Here is a 22,154-nt window from a genome sequence, read left to right as displayed (position 1 = left end):
ATCAATACAAGCACTGCTGCAGCACCTTTGGTTTCGCGTGATCCAACGATATTATTCCTATGTCGACAACAAATGCTTTTTCGCCAGGTTTAACAGCAGGAAAGTCGCCCTCCCATTTGAAAAACAAAAACAAGGACGTAGTTATCTTTGGCCGGACATTCAATTAAAGAGCACAACGACCGCCTAGTGCTCGTACTGAACTGCTTGCGCCAAGCTGACCTCATGCTGAATTCAAAGAAGTGCCGTTTTGGTGAGCGACAGGCGTTGGTGCTTGGTTACCTCGTCGATGGTGATGGCGTCCGGCCTGTTCCTTAGAAGACCGTAGCTGTTGCCGGGTTTCCACAACCGCGTAACGTGAAAGAGCTTTGCTCCTATTTTCGACGCTTCGTCCCTCATTTTACAGACGTCGCCTACCCGCTCACGTGCCTAATGCATGAAGACGCTCCATTCGAGTGGACGTCTGAGTTTGACTCGTCTTTCCGGCAACAGAAGTTCCTCTTAACATCGCATCCTATTTTACGGCACTTCAACCCTTCGGCTCCAACGGAAGTGCATACTGACGCAAGTGGTATAGGAATCGGTACTGTCCTCATTCAGCGCTATAACGACTGCGAACATGTCATTGCTTATGTCAGTCGGACTCTAAGTAAGGCTGAGCTGAGTGAACACTCTCAAGGTTCGTATACAGACAACATAAATACCCAAGAAAGTAGCAGGGGGCACAGCGGCCGATGTACCTCAGTTGGAAGAGCACCGGACGCGTTATTCGGAGGTCGTGGGTTCGGTTCCCACCATCGGCACGTAGTTTTTTCTTCTACTTTGTGTTTAATTACCTTTCCCCTAAACAGATTAGATTACTAATTTCTGTGATTATCCGTGATTATCCAAGTAAACATTAAAAAAAAAAAGACAAAGTACCATCCCCAACGCTTTCCTTGGCCTCGCCGACTGTTAGCTTCTTTCCTTCATGTAATATAACAAGCACCCTCATTTGCCTCTATATATATATATATATATATATATATATATATATATATATATATATATATATATATATATATATATATATATATATATATATACAATAGTGGGTTTGTTCGGTTCTGTGTTTAATCTGACATGGTGTTGGAAAAGCTTTGCACTAGGTCTGCACATGCATGTCTGCGTCGGTGAGATCACTTGTTCCGTGACTTTATTTCTGCGTACTGTTCGTCATTATAGGACGAACAAAAATACCAGAATTTCCTCTTACTTATGGGCGCAGTCGTTAAAGTGCTTTGTTCGGGTGTGCACGTTCTTTGAGCGGCCCTACATTTGTCAGCTCTCGTTTGTCGCATTTCCTGCATGCTAAGAAAAGTTTAATGCTCTCCAACTGACCCCATAAGCAGGACCACTTTACGAATTTAGGTAATGTCGTCAACACAAACAATTGGGGGTATAGTGTAAATGAAATGTTAAAAAAAGCTATTCCCATGCAATACACCTCCGGATCTGAGTTATGTAATGGCGTCTTTTACCGCGATGAGTGTACAGTCAAACACTGCATGCCTAATCTCGGCAATCGCACAATAACACATAAAAAGGCGGTGACTTAACGCTTGCTTGGAGAATATTTTATTGACGATAACGCACTTGTCCACGAAGTTGTATTGGGTCACCGGTCACCGGGCGCTGATATCCAGGAAGCGGCGGGTAATGAGGGTTCATGCACTTTCCAAGAAAAAAGTTTACTTTCTCTGGATGGCAAAGACATCCGTCGGGGCATCGAGGCCTATTTGTGAGCGTGCGGCACTGCCAGAATTGGAAAAAGAGAAAGTGATCATTTAACAGAGAGCATCGACTTTAACATTTTGATTACACAGCACATGGAGGGTCTGCACATGCGTGGTAGCCTGAGCCTAAACGCAAAAAGGAAGTCGCAAGAAAGAATAAATGTTTCTAGGACTAGGAACAGCACATATATAAATACCCCCCTACCCCCCTCCCCCTTAACCCTCATAAGCTTCTTTATATTAGCTTTTATATATGCAGCAATGAACGAGAACGCCTTAGATAGAACTGTGCCTGGTTGGGTTTAAATTTTAATGAAAGAAATATCAATGCCAAGCGGTGTTTCTACTTTTGCAAAACCGTTGGAAAGCGACTTTCTCTCTTTGAAAGCGGCGACTGGTCACTTGGCGCAGGGCTTTCACTTATGAGGAGGATAGGGCTCCCAGGAGGCTGTTTACGGTCACCTTTGTAAACTGGATCCTTGCTAAACGTAGGGACTCTTAAAAACTTCATGATCCGCAAAGCGAAATCGCTTCTTTGAAGGCGATTTCGTAGTGTGCACACTCACAGAGCTTGGAAATGGGGATTGTTACGAAATATATTGACCAGAAATCGTTCTTCTTTCTTTTCATTCTCATTTCGAGGTTTTTTGTTAGGCCAATGTATCATACGGGTCACTGGGAGCACAGAAATTTGAAGATGGCGCCCGAATAATTGTATTTAAGAAATAATAGGTTTCTTTTTTTTTTATTCGACGAGTTTGCCATCAGGCATAGTGAAAAGGGAGCGGAGAGTAGGAGGAAACTAGAAGAAAGTGCAAGCAAGTCTCGCTTGAATAATCACACAGGTTGCTGATAAACTGATTGTTCAGCGTCCACTTCCTGTACTCACATTCAGGGTACCACTACAGGCCTACTTTCCGTACGTAGCATTGTCTCACGGATACCGTAGCTGGGCAGGTCCACAATAGATGCTTCGCATCGCACAGTTCTGGTGAAGCACCACAATGAGGGCACTTTTCGGTCACTTCTAAGCGTTGCTCACGCCACCGATGACTCACAGAAGGGGTAAGAGCCGCTCCTACCCGAATCCGGCGCACAGATACCTCCTCCTTCCGAGTTGGATTACTGGGGAGAGGGTACGAACACGGAGGAATTAGAGCGCGTGTTCGCTGGCGCAAATATTCTTTCTCGGAAACATGGAAAATGAGCGGATCTGGGGAAAGAGGGGAAGGTGGCGGGATGTCTGATGTGCCAAAGTGGGTCCGTTTATCCACATGGATATTATGTAGGTCGTGAGCATGGCCGCGAGTCCAGTGTACACGCACAGGACAGGGATATTTTTTACAGAGCTGGTGAATGGATTGTGTAATTTTGAATGTGCGTCGAACAGCCTTAAGCTACTTAAGGGCGGCTAGGAAATCAGTGTAAATGTGAACAGTATCAAATGTGGGTTCGAGTGGGAGGGAACTAGTTGCGTTGCAAAATTGCAAAATTCCGCTGGCATTTTGCAATTTCAAAATGCCAGCGGAAGATCTGGCCGCTTAACGGTTGCTTTGACACGCTGGGTTTAACGTCCAAAGTGACTCATTTATTAGAAAATCCTTTATGGATGGATCGGGAACTTTCCATCCCATGGGATTCTTTAATGTTCGCTAACATCGCACAGCACATGGGCATCTTGCTTTTCGCCTCCATGGAGAAGTAGCAGTCGCGACCGAGATTCGATCCGACGGCCCTGCGTTCAGCAATGGACCACCGTAACCAATCAGCGACTACGATGGAGCTTCAGCCATTTTTAGGAAGCAACTTAAAATTTCGCTTTTTTCGTTGTTTTCTTTGCACGTTTCAAGACATGATGAAATTTTGGAAGCGGCCAAGCTCGCCTATTTCAAAGGCCTCGATAACATAACATAGGCAAACCTACTATTGCTGTTTTTATATTCATGATTTCCGAGTTCTTTTCACCAAACGGTGTTTTATGTGTGCGTATGCAACGAATAAGAAGGCCTTGTAGACAACTACTTCTTTGATTTGAACGCAAAATGGTTATGCAACAAAGAAGAAGTTGTATAGCCTTTTTGATACATTTGGTTTTTGCGGACATTATATAGATCAATGAAACGTGGCATAGGTATCAAGCCATTGAAAGAGATAAAGTGCGATACACACTAGTAAAGTCGCCCGAGCAAAAAGGGGAGGGTGCGATAAAAATTAAATTTGGGTGACGCCCAAGGGAGACCCGCCTTTAACGCCAACTTCTCATTCCACGAATTTTTCAAACTTTATAATGCTTAAATCCTTCCAATTCTGAACTTTATATTACTGCAAAGTCAGTACAAATCACTAACACATGTCAGTAAGTTATATGCACCACAGCGTTTTCACCAGGTGCCCCTTAAACAGGCCTGGTAGCAATGATCCTTCGTGGCCTATATTCCTCCCGGTTGCCGAGAGTGTCGGACGTGGAATCATGAGCTCCGTAAATAGGTTAAAGAGCCCTACCTGGCCGCAGAGACAGAGATGCTGCCACTGTGCTCGAGCAATATCAAGTAACCTTCCAATGTTTGCCAACAGGACTCGTTATCATGACTAATTTCCTTTTGCATACAGGCGTTGATGCAAGACCCTAGAGGGTTGAATATTCCGAGATACACTGGTGCACCTGAAAATGCTCCCTGAGGTTGTGCCATCGGGGAGAATCCTTAAGCTCTTTAGGTTCCTGGAGCCCATGACGCTCCACGTCTTGCATCGGATGCTGTTTTGTAGGCTTCCATGTGAAAAGCGGACGCCGAACAGGCTGTCGAGACACCAAAAGAAGTAAACCCTGCGATGAGACATTAGGCCAGCTTTCTTCCCCGACTAAAGAACCCTTCCAGTTACCTGTTGATAGCGCCAGATGAAGAGCGTGACAAAATTGATGTAGAACCATAATAAATTAAAACCAACGCCTCGATAGTTCAATCCCACAAAAATGGCACCTTCCTCATCGCCACTTCTGGAATCGAAGCAAAGGAACATCGACACTGTAATAGAATCTCAACAAAAAAAGAATTAATGGGTCTAAAAAAACAGCATCTTATGGTCTGTTGCTCAACGCGCTAAACTCAGCAGAAGCGGTCGCCGTGCTACTCTTTTCCTTCTGCTAATGTCCAAGTCCTAGAGACTACGCGGCAGATTGGATTACCACAACGGTAGATGGGGGACGGTCACGAACACTTGACGCTATAATTACAGTCTAAGCGTGTACTTCAACGCAAGTGTTCTGTGCGGAGGAACTGTTTAAAACATTGCGAGAGCGCTGTTGAATCTACACTGCAGGAATACCAAACTCTCATCGTTGCTGTTGCACAGGATGCATCATGTTTGTTATTATTGTCATGTAAATTGACCGTCATTAAAATTGCTACTGTTATCAGTGTCATTATCACTAAATACAGAGTCATTGCAATCACTACTATCAACCTCACCGTAGGAAAACAAAAGTATGACATGCTTTACACAGTCCCGGGTGTTTTGAACCTTTGTGGCGCTCACTGTTAGTGATGTGCTCTACATTGCCTGTTGTTTAGAGTTTTGTTGACTTGGTGCTTCCTATTCCACATCGTGTTGAGTTGATGCTCTTTTTTAAATCATTGTACATTACCCATGTATATAGGACATATTGTCAGTGTAATAAATACAATGTTTAAAAAAATTACTGACGTGACGTAGTTGGTTAAAGCGCTCGGCTGGAGATGCGAGGGAGGGAGGTTCGATCCCCGGTGTGAGAAAGGGTCTTATCTTTCTCATGATGTCATCATGTCATCATTTGACGGGCAGCTATAATGTGGCCGGACCGGTGCCGACAGTACATGCAAGAAAAGGCTTCCGTCTTAAAACCTTGGAGGGTGCTTAAAGCTCTAAGAGTAGACGCGATAACGTGAATTTGCTTGACTCCAACTTTTTTGAATAGCACGGATTATGACAAATAGTCAAGACTTAAGTACGACGGTTGACGGAACAATGACTAATCACTCCCATTTATTTTGTGATGGACTGCAATAAGACCACTCACCACATTCAGTTTTACCTCGACGGACTTGAACACATTACCTTCAGCACTAAACTTTTTATTATAGTTATGTTCAGTTCAGTTCAGTCGTTCAGTCGTGTCCGACTCTTCGTGACCTTATGGACCATGTCACGCCACGCTTTCCGGTTCACTATCTTCCTAACATCACATAACTTCATCTGCAGTGCCTCGAGGATGCCATCTAACCATCGCGTTCGCTGCCTACCCCTTCTCCGGCGACCCTCAACCTTTCCCAACATCAAATCTTTCTCCAGCGACTCCTCTCTTCTCATCAGATGACCAAAGTAGCTGAGCTTTAACTTTAGAATTTGACCCTCCAATGAGCAGTCAGGGTTTATGGTCAACAATATCGACTGATTTGATCTTCTGGCAGTTCAAGGAACTCTCAAGAGTCTTCGCCAGCACCACAATTCAAACGCGTCAATTCTTCGGCGGTCAGCCTTTTTCACAGTCCAACTCTCCTACCATACATCACAACTGGACAGACCATAGCACGAGTTATACGGATCTTGGTTGGCAGACTAATGTCTCTGCTCTTTATTAGGCGGTCAAGGCTAACCATTGCTCTCTTTCCCAGAAGCAGGCGTCTCCTAATTTCATGGCTGCAGTCTCCTTCCGAGGTAATCTTGGAGCCCAAGAACAGAAAATCTGTCACAGCTTCTACTTCTTGCCCATTGATGCTCCAGGACTTGACAGGGCAAGACGCCATGATCTTTGTCTTTTTAATGTTCAGTTTAAGCCCAAACTTCTCACTCTCTTCTTGTATGCGCATCAGAAGTCTCTTGAGTTCCACTTCACTTTCTGCCATTAAAGTGGTATCATACGCATATCTAAGGTTGTTGATACGTTTTCCAGCAATCTCCACTCCAGCTTAAGACTCGTCCAGACCGGCCTTCCTCATGATGCACTCTGCATATAGGTTAAATAGGCAGGGCGACAGTATGCAGCCTTGCCTCACTCCTTGCTCAATCGGAAACCAATCAGTAAGACCATGCCCAGTTCTGACTGTGGCCTCTTGCCCTTCATACAGGTTCCTGAGGAGACATGAGGTGAATTGGAACTCCCATCTCTTGGAGAGCTTGCCAAAATCTGCTGTGATCTACGCAGTCAAACGCTTTCGCATAATCAATAAAGCAGAAGTAGATGGGTTTCTGGAACTCTCTTGCTTTTTCCATGATCCAGCGAAGGTTGGCAATTTGGTCTCTAGTTCCTCTGCCCTTGCGAAACACAGCTTGCATGTCCGGAAGCTCCCTATCCACATACTGCTGCAGCCTACCTTGGAGGATTTTCAACATCACCTTGCTAGCATGCGAAATAAGCGCGATCGTGTGGTAGTTGGAACAATCTTTGGCACTGCCTTTCTTTGGAATGGAGATGTAAACTGACCTCCTCCAATCCTGTGGCCACTGCAGGGTTGTCCAAATCTTCTGACATAATGTATGCAGAATGTTAACAGCGTCATGGTTGAGGTTTTGAAGCAACTCAGCTGGAATGTCATCAATTCCGCTAGCTTTGTTCTTAGCAAGGCTGGCTAAGGCCCATTCAACTTCACTCTTCAGGATGCCCGGCTCGAGATCAGTAATCACAACCGTCTTATGTTGGGTTTGCACATTCGGGTCCTTCTTGTACAGTTCGTCTGTGTATTCCTGTCACCTCTTCTTTATCTCTGAGGCTTCAGTGAGGTCCTTGCCTGGTTTGTCCTTTATCACGCCCGGCTTAGCACAGAAGCTTCCTTTGATATCTTTGATTGTTTCTATACAGAGCTCTTGTGTTCCTTAATTGGCTGTTGTCCTCAACTGCTTGGCACTGTATGTTCAGGAAGGCATTCTTATCTCTCCTTGCTATATTCTGAAAATCCGCATTGAGAACCTTGTATCTTTCTCTTTCCTTCATAACTTTTGCCATCCTCCTTTCCTCAGCTATTTGCAAAGCCTTTCAGATAACCAGTTGGCTTTCTTGCATTTCTTTTGCTTTGGAACTACCTTAGTAGCAACTTCTTGTATTATATCACGAACATCAGTCCACATCTCTTCAGGCTCTCTGTCTTCTAGATCTAATTCTTGAAATCGATTCCTCACTTCCACAGCATATTCTAATGGAATTTGATCCAGATCATACCTGAAAGGCCTTCTAGTTTTCTGAGTTTTCCTCAATCGAAGCTTAATTTTGGCAACAAGAAGCTGATGATCGGTGCCACAATCGGCCCCAGGCCTTGTTTTTACTGCTTGTACAGCGCTTCTCCACCTCTGCCGGCAGAGAATATAATTGATATGATTCCTGTACAGACCGTCCGGTGAAGTCCATGTGTACAGGCGCCTCTTATGCTGTTGAAAATGAGTATTCGCTATGGTCAGGTTGTTTTCTTGACAAAACTCTACTAGCCTCTGCCCAGTTTCATTTGGCTCGCAAAGACCGAACTTGCCTATAATTCCGGATATTTCTTCATTCCCGACCTTAGCATTCCAGTCTCCTATGAGAAAAACGACGTCTGATGATGGCGTGCGGTCTGAAAGGCATTGTCGGTCCGCATAAAATTTCTCAACGTCAGCTTCTTCAGCAGTAGTGGTCGGTGCATAGACTTGGATAACTGTTATGTTAAAAGGGTGACCTTGGATCCGAAGTGAAATCATTCGGTCGTTTTTGGGGTTGTACCCTAGCACTGCTCTGCCCATTCTTCTGTTTACTATGAGGGCGACCCCATTCCTTCTCTTGGATTCGTGCCCACAATAAAAGACATAATGGTCGCCGGAGTTAAATTCTCCCATTCCGGTCCACTTGAGCTCGCTGATACCCAAGATATCAATGTTCAATCTGCCCATTTCTCGCTTGACGACATCCAGTTTACCTTGCGTCATAGATGTTACATTCTATGTTGCTATGTGATGTATCTCCTTGCAACATCGGACTTTCCGGTCGCCTCCCGACACATTCACAACTGAGCGTCCTTTTGGCTTTAGCCCAGCCGCTTCATTCGTCCTGGAGCTACTAGGAATCGCCCTTTGTTCATCCCCAGTAACATGTGGGACGCCTTCCAACCTGGGGGGCTCATCGTCCGGCGCCATATCTTTAAGGGTATTGTGACTGGCCATAGGGTTTTCTTGGCAGGAAATACTGGAGTTGGTTGCCATTACCTTCTCCAGTTAATCACAATTTGTCAGAACTCTCTGCCGTGACCTGTCTATCTTGGGTGGCCCTACACAGCAGAGCTCACGACTTCATCGAGTTTCGCAAGCCCCTCCGCCACGACAAGGCAGTGATCCATGAAGGAGAGAAGTTTACTAGCATTTCTCTAATGAAAACTATTTAGCAGCTTAGATCATTGTTGAAATCATGTGGCGCCGAACTATATATGCTAAGCGGGGGAAAAGGGTTCGATTAAACTGAAGACAACGCTACGGAAGAAAATAACCGTCTTAACGTTAATAGGCTGCATGCTTTCTGCGATAAGGTCGTCGCAGCTGGCATATAACATGGATAACGGACGGATATGAGATAAGCCTTTTACTTCAAAATACATAGCTAAACATCGTGGCGGCAGACATCACATTGGTTTTACTTAGCAGTAACCTGAGATACTCTTCCATGCTGCTCCCTCTTCGTTGATCCTTCGGTGCCGGATTTCGTGCGAAAGGTTTGTATGGATTGGCTAGTGCTTCCCTAAATATATTTACTTCCGCGCTTGATGAATATCTTGGGGATCTCGCTTTATTTGGGCCTTTCTCGAAGAGGGCAGAAATGAAAGCTGCGGTAGTTGGTTGCACGGCTGTAATTTAATCTGTGACGGTTAGTTGTGGATGTTATGCTTCCAACTTCACAAAAAAGCGCCATTGAGCATACATTCACCGTATTATACTGCAATAAAGTTTAGTAATTGAACTCTTATTTTCCAGCTACTGATCAGGCGACTGTAGGGCTTAAAAGCAAAATGCCCAAATTACTTTTGTGGTGTTTGGTAGTAGTTGGTAAAGTCAGTTGTATCAGAACAAGCGACCCAATACAATATCTCGAACATATCTTTTTTTTTTGGCTCGAGTAGTATATAAACATATTTGGAAAGTTTAAACTGTTTCGCAGTATCAAAATATAATTAACCATCTTACCACTTGCAGCAGACAGCGCCCATGAGCCTTTCGAAGTTTCTCCCATGGCTCATTTGCCCTGGATGATAAAATAAAAATTGGCAAATCAGATAAAACGTGCAACTACCCTGGAAATAGTTGTTCGCTTGTTGATGGAGAAAAAATAAAATTGCGTTTGTGCAGAGAAAGGGGATGAAAATGCGGAATTTCACACAGCTACGTAACTCAGGCGTAGCAAGCAAACAAAATAGCAATGCGGCTTCATTATTAGCACTTATCACTCTCACAGGGACGAACACAGGAGATGCAGTGAATGCACTATGTATGTATTCCGGCGTAGAAATAATCCAATCAATGCATCTGGTTCGTCCTACCAGATTCCTTCAATATCGCTTTATGGTCGTGAAACTTCTCAGCCACTCTATGGGAGAGTTTGATGCGCTGCCCAGAGCGGCCGCAGGGCGACACTGTCATCAATTGAGGTGCATGTGATTGTGGGAGGCGATACGTGTGTTTGAGCTGCCTATCACAAGGTAAAACAGCGCAAAAATCACACACAAGGCGCAGAAAGGTGAGACAAACACAGGCGCTGTTTTACTGTGTGATGATCAACGAACTAGCCCGCAATGCTGCATTTGAGCTGCCTAAATGACGATGTGTTGAGGGATTCGGTTGTAGCGTTCTCGTTTCGCGATGGTTTAATTGGCACATTGTTGAAGTATCCGTATGAGATTGTTTTCGCAAAGCCGTTGCGTTTAGTGAACGATGCCGTCCGCTTGTTGTGTGATGGGCTGCCGTTACGGCTGTGGGACCGACGACGAAAAGGTCCAGCTTTCTTGTTTCTCGCTAGACGCCGACAGAAGTGGAGACGCCCTATCCGCTGAAAAGAAGTTGTTGACACCTGATTTGACTCCCCAAACGTGGGTGTTCGTCAGAAATATTTCGGCACTACGGACATCATTCGGTACAGTAAGTTCGCTGTGTATCGGAGAGATGCGTCTCTTTCAACAACTGGCCAAACTGAAGCCTGCAGCTATTGTGCAGGTATTCGAAGGGCTCCCATGGTGTTTAAGGCTGACAACGCCACGTAATCGGCCATCTTCAAATTACAAAATGCGCCATATTTCTTTCTTTCTGAAATATCGCCTACATGTTTTTCTCAATAAGGGTCTTGGAAACAACCGTGCATATTAAATGCTTACCCATCGGAGGTAGAATGATCGAGAGCGTATGTTTTGTAATAGAAGAGACATCTGGGCGAGTTGGTATGGTGACATGATTGTTTATTTATTTATTTAAATAGGCTAAAGGTCTGAAGGCATTTCAGAGGGAAGTGGATTGAAATAAATTGTATTACACCGCACTTTCCACCGCCACCGAAAGTGGCAGGCATTCAGCTCTTCAAAGAGCGCCAAGTACTTTGCCGCTACCGGCGCCGCCGAATGTACGTTTCATCATGGGTGCTAGTAAGCCCAATAAAGTGCTTCCTTTCGAAACCATTCTCTGTTTTCCTCACTTCTGATTAGCAGTCACCACTATATGAGAGTATGTGAATACATAGCTAACTCTGTACGAGGCGCTCAATTTTTTATTCATGTGAATTTACACAACCGATGACAGCGGTGGCTAAGTAGAAAAATAATTAACGTTACCATAATGAACACCGCAGTACGGCTCTGTATTATGTACCTAAGCACGTCGAAATTCAAAACGGCATTATTCGATCAGGGTCTGATAATTTTGCCATAACATGTCGTATAGAATTTTCACTTTACAAATAGTGAAACCATGTCGACAAAGTGGTAAAACTATACAGGCTAAAATGTCCAATAATTGACACAAAAAATTAACAAGTGAAAATGCCATCTGCTCTGCAAGTATAGCGAAAAATATTAAATCTACTGTGCTTACTAAAGGTCAGCACCTGACTGCCATGCAAAGCAAGCAACCAGTAGGGTATTTTTGAGCGTTCGTGGGCTGCTGTCTAAACGCTTAGTTATAAACCATCTAGTAAAAACCCAAGCCGGCCAGTGGTAGCCTGCTGCAAGGTGAAGCGACGTACTGTTTGTTAAACCTGTGCATGCAGGTCGATCACGTGAGCAAACCGGGCGAGCAAAAGAAGCGCAGTGTGAATTTAGTGAGTGCTGTCTTCTAAAGAGGCTTTTGCCTTACGGTTCATAGTACTGAGGTGACTCGTAAAGAGGGTTTTGCCTTACGGTTCTCAGTACTGAGGTGACTCGTAAAGAGGGTTTTGCCTTACGGTTCACAGTACTGAGGTGACTCGTAAAGAGGGTTTTGCCTTACGGTTCACAGTACTGAGGTGACTCGTAAAGAGGGTTTTGCCTAACGGTTCACAGTACTGAGGTGACTCGTAAAGAGGGTTTTGCCTTACGGTTCACAGTACTGAGGTGACTCGTAAAGAGGGTTTTGCCTTACGGTTCACAGTACTGAGGTGTCTCGTAAAGAGGGTTTTGCCTTACGGTTCACAGTACTAAGGTGACTCGTAAAGAGGGTTTTGCCTTACGGTTCACAGTACCGAGGTGACTCATAAAGAAGGTTTTGCCTTACGGTTCACAGTACTGAGGTGACGCGTAAAGAGGGTTTTGCCTTACGGTTCACAGTACTGAGGTGACTCGTAAAGAGGGTTTTGCCTTACGGTTCACAGTACTGAGGTGACTCGGAAAGAGGGTTTTGCCTTGCGGTTCACAGTACTGAGGCGACTCGTAAAGAGGGTTTTGCCTTACGGTTCACAGTACTGAGGTGACTCGTATGTTGTAGGCTAATGGGCATATCGCACTCTTCAGCAAAGTTTAGTGCTCCGTTATAAGAATAACAAATTTCCGCGTAGAAGCGAGGTGGTGATCTATGGTTTTGCTGGCAGCGCCTTCTTCATATAAGCTTTAAGTTGAACATGCTTACATATGTGCAGCTGATACACAACGTCAGCTTAAAATTTGTGCAAAGTAATGAAAGCAGGACACATCAGCAAGAGCATGAAAGGAAGAATTTAGCGTGCAACTGCAGTGTACGCTACCGGCTCAGCCGACTGCTCGTGGCCCCCTGATCGGCGGCAGCTTCCCTCGCGGCCGCTTTTATCTGCAAACCGAACTTCGTTGGGAGTTTCATGACCCTTAGGAGTACTGAAGGACTTTGGTCTTACTGAAATTCCAGGAGTTAACGCCACAAGCGGTTCTGCTTTTAAGAGCCGCTCAAGAGGTTCCGCGGCCGATTTTTAGATTGCGACAAACCAATCTATACAGTCTGGAAAATGGAGCCGAGCATGTGAGGAATCTTTATCAGAACCTTTTTAGAGCTCTGGCCGCTTTTTTCTATGCAAAGCTTCCTCTTATTCTTGTCCTATTTTAAACATGGCACATGCGCACCTCAAGGGATTGACCTAGATGTAGTGCTGCGCTACCAAACTTCTACGCGTGTCATCGAATGTTGTCGTTTTTATCGTCTACATCTCCTGCGATAAAGTTGCATTAGGCTTCTTTCGTCCCAATAATACATAAAGAAATCGGTGAAACGGCTATTGCTAACCGTGACGCTGCCCGAGTGATGAATTCTACTTTTTATTCTGTGTTCCCGCGAGCCTAATACGACCTTAGCAGAGTTTCCTTTTTTTTGATCACCCTTTAATGCCTGACTTAACATCCGAGCCCTATGGAATCGCAAAACTTATTGAATCGCTGAACTTACTTTATCTGCTGGTGTGGACGGAATTAAGTCAAAAATACCAATGAACACAAAGTGCGTTTCAAGTGTAATATTATCTCATATATTTCAGCAGTCCCTTTCATCAGGCATGGTTCCGCAAGATTGGAAGGTAGGTAAGGTCATTCCAGTCCCCAAAAAATGCCCTTCACAGTCACCCAGTAACTATCGCCCTATATCGCTCACTTGTGTTTGCTCTAAATTTATGGAACATATAATCCACTCGCATGCAGTAAACTTTCTAATCTCTTGTAATTTTTTTCATCCCAACCAACATGGGTTTCGCAAAGGCCGCTCGTGTGGGACACAGTTAGCATCATTCAGCAATGACCTTAGTTGCAGCTTAGATAATGTCCTATTTTTAGACTTCGACAAAGCTTCTGACAAAGGTCCTCACAAACGGTTATTTTTAAAACGTTCATCCCTTAATCTCCATCCGCACGTGTATGACTGGATTTGTGGCTTTTTAACTAATCGACAGCAATTTGTGTATGCTAATAATACCGCTTCTTCTAGGTCTCCTGTACTCTCTGGTGTGCCTCAGGGCACAGTCCTCGGTCCACTACTCTTCTTAATATAGATTAATGACCCCCCCCCCCCCATCAAAACAAATATTTCATAATATTTCATCTTACATTCGCCTATTCGCGGACGATTGTGTTATCTATTGCACTATTATCAATAACAGCGATGTATGTGCCCTCCAAACCTACCTTTCACGAATTGAATCTTGGTGCAAAACGTGGCTAATGTCATTAAATGTTAGTAAAACTTCGTTAATTTCTTTCCATCGGCGACACTCATATATAACGCCTGACTATGCACTCTGCGGCTCCGTTCTTTCTTCCACATCAGCATGTGAGTACTTAGGTGTTCACATGTCTCACGATTTCTCTTGGTCCGCCCATATTACAACAATTGCTAACGAAGCTAATCGTGTCCTGTCTTACGACGTACTTCACCATTAGCTCCTTCTTCTGTCAAATCTCTGGCCTACGTAACACTAGTTCGTCCAAAGCTTGAGTATGCATGCGCAGTATGGGGCCCTCATATTTCTTATTTGACTAAAACCCTCGAATTTGTCCTAAATCGTGGAGTTAGATTCATCTTTTCCGATTACTGTTATCGTTCCAGTGTGGCTACTATGAAATCTGAAGCTAACCTGCCTAACCTCGAGACACGACGCAAAATCAACAGACGTAGCCTCTTTCACAAATTCTATCCCTTGTCACTTGCTGATCTAGAACCAGCTCATTGCATCTTCATTCGAAGGAGTCACGCAAAAGCTGTTTATTCGTCTCGCGCACGTACCTCTGCACATTTGGATTCCTTCTTTGTCCAGACTGCAGTCGACTGGAATGGCCTGCCTGCCGATACCGCACTCCACATCAGCACCGCGAATTTTAAAAAAGCCGTCGAAGATATTTTTATTTAATCTTTGTAAGTAATTTTTGATTTTCTGTGTGGGCATGTATTCCCCTCATGTAATACCCCGTACTGGGGCACTTGAGGTGTACAATAAATAAATAAAATAAATAAAGAAAAAGGCAAGGCGTGGCAAAGCAAATATAACATGGCAGCACGCAACTAAACGGTTGCTTAGAAAAGCTAAACCGCCCCTTAATTTCATTTTACTTTTACTGGCATTTTTTGCCTTTAACTGCCCCGACATTTCGAATGTTCGTGCTGCTTTCCACTAAGTGACGACATTATACGCTAACTTCTTAAATTGTTCCTTCGTGCGCGACCATTATCTTGTCTCTCGGAAATGAATTAAGGCGAACATGCAGATGTGCTGCCCTAGTTACACCATATGCTAGCCATGTTCTATAGTAAAGGATATCTTTGTGAAGATTTTTCAGCATTTTTTGTACGTGTTTTTGTACTGTCGTACTGTGAAAACGCACCCCGACTTCATCATGTTACGAAACAGTGAAAACTAAGCTTCATTTTATTTTTGTTGACTAGTTATGCTGTCATTTTGGTACAGTTTAGTATATGCTATTATCGTATTTTGGTGAGTGGTAGCATCACGACAGAACCGAAAAAGGCCACAGTGAAGCCCCTGCTCAAGAGAGCTACGCATGCTAAAAAAACAATTCTGACCGCTGAAGCGTCTATCTCATATATTAGAAAAGCATTTACTTCAATACATCACTGTATATCAGGTACCAATAACATTCTTCCAAATGGCCGCTGTATTGTTTTATCGCCAACAGCCCGGGAGACCATTGATAAAGATTAATTTGAGCAATATAAATTGAAGCTTTTGACACAGAGTAAGGATTCTGCATCAGCCATGAAATATTAGTTATCCGTATTTCGACCACCTGGGGTTCTTTAACGTGCACTGACATTGCACAGCACACGGGCGCGTTGCTTGTCGCCTCCATCGAAAAGCGGCCGCCGAGGCCGGAACTCGATCCCGCATTCTTGGGAACAGTAGTCGAGCGCCGTAACCACTGCGCCACCACAGCGGGGGTAGTTATCCTGATTTCCCGAGACTCTCAACTGCTCGATATTACCATTTTTAAGGATAGAATGCCCAGACTACGAGAGTAGTTGTATGGTCAAGTATAAGCCCACTGCTTCAATCTGAATGCCGGTGATCCCACTGCTGCTATTTCGATCTGTGCATTTCAGTACCCATATCAAGCTGCTCTTATCCCATATCCCATATCAGTACCCAGTACCCCAGTACCAGTATCCCAATACCCATATCAAGGCTTAAATAAAGATGCTCGTTTACATAGGGTAATATTCATTAGGTAAAAATGCAAGCATTAGCGATATGAAGTGGTTTGCTGACAACTTAATGAACTTGATGTCTCCAAACAAAGCTTACATTATTTAGTACGTTGATTGACTCACTTCCACTGGAATTACTGTCTTGTTTAAATGTGCTGAAGGCTACGTGCTGTGTTAAGTAGGCAACGCAGCATTAGATACTGCATGTCTGTGCGTGTTCGCTAATAATTCTACAATTATTACATAAATTGTTAAAGCTTTAGAAATTGTGACAATATCACGCGAGAAGCGATTGCTTGATGTAGATGACCACAGGTGAAGCAGAGGGGCAATAGGGAGAGAAGGTGAGCATGCTCATGGCGTTTGCTGCTGACGAGAGCGTCGTTTGATTGGCTGCAATGCTTAGTGCGAATGCTGTAAAACCTTTCGTGATAACTTTAAGAGTTGTTTGGCTGAAAAGGCGCTGCCGTCGACGTGCACTTTAGATCTAAGAAAAATGTATGGGAACAATATGCATATGATTTGATTTCAAAATTGGGATGCAATCGTTCTTTGTGCAGATCTCACAGTGGTTACCTTTCAGCCCGCTGAGTGGCGTGACAGGTCGGGGAGCGGTGGCGGCTCGGAATAGGTACTGCCAATCAGTGCCAGAGTCATTCCCACTTCTCTTTCCTAAGCCTTTATAGAAGATAAATGTGCGCTGCGCCTGATTGCTGCCGCAGTGCCATGTTATCTGCTGGGTTTCAGGGCGCAGATTTGTAGAATTATTGCCTTTTATATATAGTGGTCACGGTTTGAAAGCGGCAGCAGGACGAATGCAGACGTAGTGGCTAGCGGGCAAGGAAGATGCGCACAGAAAGTGAGAGTACAAGACACGCGCTGTGTGACTGCCTTGCAGATTTACAGTGTGTGTCATACCAACCATGTCTCAATCTAGCAACCGACTAGTTCAAACAACAAACTTGGAAGCGGGCTGATTTTTCTTTCAGCCACTCAGCGTCTGTGAAAGCCAAATATCATTGCTTTTTAGCTGTAAAGGCTAGGTTTTAATGAACGCGAATAGATAATCACCGCCTTTAATATTAAACAAGTGCACCGATACCCCCAGTGCCCTACAATTTTAAACTTTCGCATACAGAGACTGTGCGTGATTTCTTGGTGATGCTAGCCTGAAAAGCTAAAATGTTTTCCACTATTGGTACCAAACGTACTCTATGCATCAGAGAAAATATATAATTGCACCTATGAATAACAGCCGAATCGGCGGGGCTTCTTCCCAGTATTCAGATCAGCCGTCTACCAGATGATGCTCTTTCCAGGGGTAAGAAATGTGGGCATACCAATGCGCTCCTATTTAGGCTCCTTCGACTTTAGGCGGCAGCGCATGGTAGTCGATGCCTGCGCAATATTGTTAATATTCAGGGCAGCTGTATTTCGCAGTAGCATCATTCCATATCTCAACTTCGTCACATGAGTGAAGAATTGAACAATATTTATATCCGAAAATATTTATTCTGATTCTCAAATATTTTCTTGCACGTATCTTTTCATAGCCTTGAAATTCAGATATTTGTGGCGAAACGTGGAGCCGGATGTGTTCCTGTGCGTTATCTGTGGGGTTTAACGTCGCAAAGCAACTTAGGCTATTATAGACGCCATAGTGGAAGCATCTGGAAATTCCGATCATCTGGGGTTCTTTACCGTGCACTGACATCACACAGCACACGGGCGCCTTACTTTTCGCCTCCATCCAAAAGCGGCCGCCACGAACGCATTAGCTGCCGCATTTATAGACACAGCAGTCAAGCGTCCCAACCACTGCACAACCATGGCGGCTCTAAATGATGGTTTTGGCGACTTGAACTCTATCTGACAAGCTATGAGAACTCGGGGATAGTTATGCATTCCAATTTACTCGAGGACCAAGCAGTGCCTTTCCGTGCGAAGACTAGCCATATACTAAAATTCTCGGTCGCATTATTCTCGAAAATTAAAAAAAAACTATATTTTTAATTTCATATTAAAATTGCACACATAGAGTCGTTGCTACTAGGTAATGCTAAAAGCGAATGCATACATTTCTGTGTTCTTTTTCTTCCTATGCATTCGTATATATCATGTGTTCTCCTTTAGCATTCCTCTTTTTTCTTTGATGTCATCATATATCGCTTTGTGCTGACTGGAACTGTGGTATCATTCCTAGGTTGCTCTATGATAGGTACAACTATTTTGTGCTAAATCGAAGTGCCAGTGTCAGCTTGCACTTTCAGTTTATTATCAGTCCCATTGCTGTTAGTATGGTAGTGCGTTTTACATTATGAGTTTTAAAATAATATTCCTTTATATTCCTTGGCGTTCATGGCATACCGCTTTTCATTCAATTCATTTCGACTGCGCCCTTCAAAGAAAACGCGGCTTCGTTAGATGCTGAAATAGCCATGAAGAAAAACATGGCCAGAGAGAGCAACACACAGAGACAAGTTTTTGCGCTGGCTAATTCAAATATTCCTTCTAGTCTAGTTCACCGTTATAATAGGCTTTTGGCAAGCCTATCATGTAATCACGATAAACGATTTCTCATATGTGGAATTATGATTATAGGGGCACCTTTACAATTGGCGTACTTTTCAGTATTTAAACAGTTCATAGAGAAAAGACATTTATGATTTCGGGTGCTACAGCAACCACCGATAGCATATGCGCAGCATTACTTCTATAGCACGCAAAAAAGCCTAAAATAACTAGTCTTGCCAGTACTGCAAGGCAGGAAGGTAGGAGGAAGAAACGAAAACATCAGACAACTATGCGCACAAAATCGCTGCAGCTACAGCAAGCATATAGCACTCACGCATTCGAAACTTCAAAAATACAGTAAAATACGCCGAACTGAAAGAGTGCTAAAATGTATTGTGCGAGTGGTGCGCATAACTATTAGGTTGCTACGATTAAAGTTTTAAAGTTACGTCCGTAAAAGCTCGGTTGCATTTGGTCTCAATATTCAATAATATTTATTTGTTCATCCGTATAGTTATGCGCATTTTACTGCTTCGGACATCACGAAGACGAAAGCTTCAAAGGACCCTCAGGATATAAATGTTGCCAGACGCCAGAATAATTTAATTTTAATGAGTACATTCCAAATATGTTTCTTCTCAGCTAATAAGCAGCGTTTTTAGATTCTATTTCAAAAAAATTCTAGTAATAACCTGAAGACTTGTGATCATCAAAAAAAGAAGAAAAGCAGGCTGCAGATCGAAAAGTAATGCCCTTGTCCAGCGAGCATTCAGCGAAACAAGATCGCATTGCACTCCGTAGTCACTTATTCAATGCTGTATGTTTTGCGGATGTTGGTTGCCACTCGTGGCCGACGTCGTTAAAATAATAGCGCAATATATGATACTCACTCTATGAAAATTGCAGAGATGAGCAGGGAAAATGAAATTATCGCAGCAGTGACCATTTTACTGCGCCAAGTCATGACTGTCGGATACCGGCGTTTACCAGATCTGGTTTCATCAATTCGTATACACTAGTACCTGCAGAGTGTTGATAGGCTTCCAGCCAGATGATGTTTTTGAATAATGAGGCTCACTATGGTCTCGAAATTATACAGGGGCTGTAGATACGTCATTACGCGCATCCGTCAATGTGTCAAGTTTTCATCAGTGGGATAATTAATTAAATGTGAACATTTGGAGCACAGGCATACAGATAAATGTCACCAATGCCCGTTGTACGGTCATTGTGGTATTTTCTATTCTTTCTATTTCGACTGGGCAAGGACAAATGTGACATTTCTCCGCCGTTAATATGCATTTACTTATTCATTCCCATTGACCTTATTCCCGTCGTGAGTGATATATAAAAATATGAGATAAATTAGTCTCAGGTGTCGATTTATTTATATTGTTACGTCAATTACGCTGCACCGCGCGGAGTTGCGCATGTGAAAGAGAAGGACGAAGTGGACGACTGCGCATGTGAAAGAAGTGGACAAAGTCGAAGTGGTTGTGCGAAGACTCATTCGGGGACAAGCTTTACTGAGACTGTGCTTTAGACTTACTGTGCATAGCTTTGATGCTTTCCGCGTATATTTTGTAAACATTAAACCCATTTCCCCGTAACGGTATGGTGGAGGTGCGGGGTAGTGCTGGAACCTTCGAACATCATCGACGAAGCAGACGCTTCGCTGGGCTTCCTCCTGACATCACAGCCATGGCAAGCCACGACCACGACAGAGAAGGTGACTGTTCCCTCTCAACGGGAGCTGCTCCTAATTCAGGCCAGGAGCACCAAGTACGCTTGTGGCCGCATCAGCGGGAGCCCAGAAAGTTTCCAGTCTGGCCGATGAGGATGTCGAGGACTGGCTGACGCACTACAAACGTGTCAGCAAATACAATCGCTGAGACTCGGGCATGCAACTCACGAACGTGGTATTCTTTTTTATTTTTTTTTATTTTCACATAACATATACAAAACGTTTGCAAAAACTGCTGGGCCAATAGCCGAAGCTAGTATAGGCCCATTGTACACATTTGTTATAACAGCAACAGAAGACACCAACATAAGACTCGGTTATAAATGATCAGTGAACAAAGTAATAGCGAGCAACACTCAACAGCAGATATAAAAAGATCAACAAACATAATTCTCAATCATCGAGAAGTAGAAGCGCTTAACTGAAAACAGGAAATTGTTAGCCATTTTAATTTCGAGTGGTACACTATTCCATATTTTCGCCCCGCAGTATTGAATTAGGCGCTGACCATAGGCATTGCGGGTTACCGGGTAATTAAAGTTAATATTGCTAGCATTTCTAGGGCTCCTGATAGGCAACACAAAAATATTAATTGAAAGCGGGTAGTTATTTTGTATAATGTTATTTACTAACATTGCGATTCTCATTTCATATAACAATGGAAACTGCAAAACCTGTAACCTATTGAACAAAGGAGCACTGGACTAATACCTATTAGAGTATGTTAATATTCTTAGTGCTCTTTTCTGCAAAGAGATAACTTGATGAATGTAAGATCTGTATGTGCTAGCCCATGACTCGCAGCAATACGTCAAATGGCAGTGAAAAAGAGAAAAATAGATTATCTTCAGCACAGATATGTCTAGCAGCCCCCGTGTTCTATATAGAATGTAACAAGCTGAAGCAAGCTTGGAACACAGGCTATCAATATGTTCATGCCAATTAAGGTTCATATCTAGGGTTACGCCGAGGTATTTAATGGTGTCAACTTGCTCGATTAAAACATTGTCGAGGTAAATATGTAATCGCGTATCTGTGATATGTTTGTGCCTTGACCTAAACAGGATGTACTTTGTTTTCACAGCATTTAATGTCATTTTATTTGCCTTAAACCATGCAGAGATGTTTCTTAAATCGCGTGTCTTAGCCTCAATTTCAGTTAGAGTTTTGCCTGTAAAAACTATTGCAGTGTCATCAGCGTACATCACCGTTTTTGAATTCTGCAAACAGAGAGGAAAGTCGTTGACATAAATAGAAAACAGCACAGGGCCTAAAACTGACCCCTGGGGCACTCCAGCACAGACAGCTTGTCGAGATGATTTGAAGTGTTTTAGATGAACAAATTGTTTTCTGTTGATAAGGTAGCTAGTAAAGAAATCAAGAGTGGAATCCCTAAAACCATAGTGCTCTAGCTTCTGAATTAAAATGTTATGATTAACAATATCAAATGCTTTCTTTACGTCTAGGAACAAGGCTATGGACATTTCATTATTATGCAAAGATGAACA

General features: G+C 43.5%; 1 protein-coding gene across 1 annotated transcript; it reads right to left on the bottom strand.

Moving 5' to 3' along the window:
- Positions 1–1,599: 1,599 nt before the first annotated feature.
- On the bottom strand, positions 1,600–19,950 carry LOC146188678 (uncharacterized). The gene is made up of 3 exons (XM_084603169.1): positions 19,793–19,950; positions 9,945–10,002; positions 1,600–1,791 (listed from the first exon to the last, which is right to left on the bottom strand). The coding sequence occupies exons 1-3, from the start codon at positions 19,864–19,866 to the stop codon at positions 1,615–1,617; spliced, it is 309 nt and encodes a 102-aa protein (XP_084459295.1). The 5' UTR covers positions 19,867–19,950; the 3' UTR covers positions 1,600–1,614.
- Between the last annotated feature and the right edge of the window lie 2,204 nt (positions 19,951–22,154).

Source organism: Amblyomma maculatum, chromosome 5, assembly GCF_055883805.1.
Source record: "Amblyomma maculatum isolate TAMU_Amacu chromosome 5, ASM5588380v1, whole genome shotgun sequence".
Classification (NCBI taxonomy): domain Eukaryota; kingdom Metazoa; phylum Arthropoda; class Arachnida; order Ixodida; family Ixodidae; genus Amblyomma; species Amblyomma maculatum.
Note: the sequence above shows the minus strand (reverse complement) of the source record. Positions and strands in the feature narration are given on the sequence as shown.

Bases quoted from the DNA above. Each gene is read 5' to 3' on its own strand.
- LOC146188678 (XM_084603169.1), bottom strand. From the start codon at position 19,866: ATGACTTGGCGCAGTAAAATGGTCACTGCTGCGATAATTTCATTTTCC. The intron at 10,003-19,792 runs GTGAGTATCATA...TTTATCATCCAG, and splicing joins ATCTCTGCAATTTTCATAGA to GGCAAATGAGCCATGGGAGA. The intron at 1,792-9,944 runs GTAAGATGGTTA...CAATTCTGGCAG, and splicing joins GGCGCTGTCTGCTGCAAGTG to TGCCGCACGCTCACAAATAG.